This window comes from Propithecus coquereli, unplaced genomic scaffold (assembly GCF_000956105.1).
Source record: "Propithecus coquereli isolate 6110/MARCELLA unplaced genomic scaffold, Pcoq_1.0 Scaffold508, whole genome shotgun sequence".
In the NCBI taxonomy this organism is placed as follows: Eukaryota; Metazoa; Chordata; class Mammalia; order Primates; family Indriidae; genus Propithecus; species Propithecus coquereli.
This window is the reverse complement of record NW_012150930.1, coordinates 888,858-890,200: the sequence shown is the minus strand read 5'-3', so window position 1 is coordinate 890,200 and position 1,343 is coordinate 888,858. Positions and strand designations below refer to the sequence as shown.

Below are 1,343 nucleotides of genomic sequence, written 5' to 3'. Positions count from 1 at the left end.
AAAAAAAAAAAAGGAAGAAAGGTACTGAGTGAATTAAACAGGTAGTTTTTAACCTGCAAAAAGTAAAAGCTTGTGGTACATTTCATTATCCTGAAAGTCACAGATAGAATGGGCATATTTAAAAATTTTTATCAATCTTATACAAAGAATATCATTGCTCAAGGCAGACTTCTGACAGTGCCAATCTGTGTGGTTCTGTGCTGCAGGCTCTGTGAGGTTAGTGTGGGCACTTTGAATAGGCTTTATTATTCCATTCAAAATAATTACGTTTAGATCTGAGTAGATAAATGAAGTTAGTACAAAAAATAGTGTTTTTAATGTGTATTTTAATGTGATGATTTTCTATTACATTGCAGGCTTTACTCATCAGTCTTAAGTATGGTTGCTTTATGTGGCAATTAGGAGATGCTGATACTTGTTTTCAGATCCATAGTATGGAAAATAAAATGAGCTTTATAGTACATACAAAACAGGTAAATATTTGTCTATTATTTTGAATTTCTAATGAACTACTATGTTAGTAAAGTTATTTCTTTTTTTAAAAGTGACATAATCCATTTAACTTCGAGGAAAGTCTCTAATATTGTATGAAATTAAAATACTTAAGACCAAACATAAAGGCAGGACTTTCCTAAGCAAGGAAAGCCAGGAACTTACCTGAATAATTTGTTTTAGTCTTATAACAATTAAACTCTTTCTTGTGTCATTTCTTTTAATTCTGGACAATATTCCCTGTCTCTTCTTCCAAGGCATTAAGAAGTCCTTCCCTGTTCTTGACCTGCCTGAGTCCCTAGTTATATCCAGTGGGTTGCTTCTCAAGTCCCTTCAGAAAGCCTGAGTAAATACTCCCTCTGTACTATTTCTTAAACAACTGCCTCCTAATAGGAAAGTTCCCTTTCAAATAGATAGGGAACTGCCCACTGCCATGTATGTCGTTTAAACATTCTTACATGTTTCATATTTATTGTTGATGTATATTTTGCTTTATAGGCTGGTCTCGTGGTGAAACTGTTAATGAAGCTAAATGGACAGTTAATGCCCACTGAAAGAAACTCGTAAAAGGAAAGTAGCTGGTACTCAAGCCACCACATTTTGTAATGCAGTTTTTTTTCCATGAAAGATTTCTTAAAATATTACTTTTAACAAGGCATTTAGTCTCTTGTAATATATATGTATACTATTACATTGTACAGAATCTGTACTTATGTTTGGTGTGTAATATACCAATTAGTTTTATATAATATCCTCATAAGCTATTCTAGTTTTTGAGAGAAACACAAAAAATTGTAGATTGATAAGTCTGTGTAATATTAGAAAAACAGTAAGCTTTATAAAAAGTTATT

The 1,343-nt window shown here is 31.9% G+C and overlaps 1 protein-coding gene across 1 annotated transcript in view; it reads left to right on the top strand.

The window, feature by feature from the left end:
- KRIT1 (KRIT1, ankyrin repeat containing) overlaps positions 1-1,136 on the top strand; it is a 37,387-nt gene extending 36,251 nt beyond the window's left edge. The window contains exons 16-17 of the mRNA XM_012656552.1: positions 357-473; positions 991-1,136. Coding sequence (XP_012512006.1) covers positions 357-473; positions 991-1,059 — 186 coding nt within the window. The 3' untranslated portion in view covers positions 1,060-1,136. The remainder of the gene's footprint in view (positions 1-356; positions 474-990) is intronic.
- Positions 1,137-1,343: the final 207 nt, after the last annotated feature.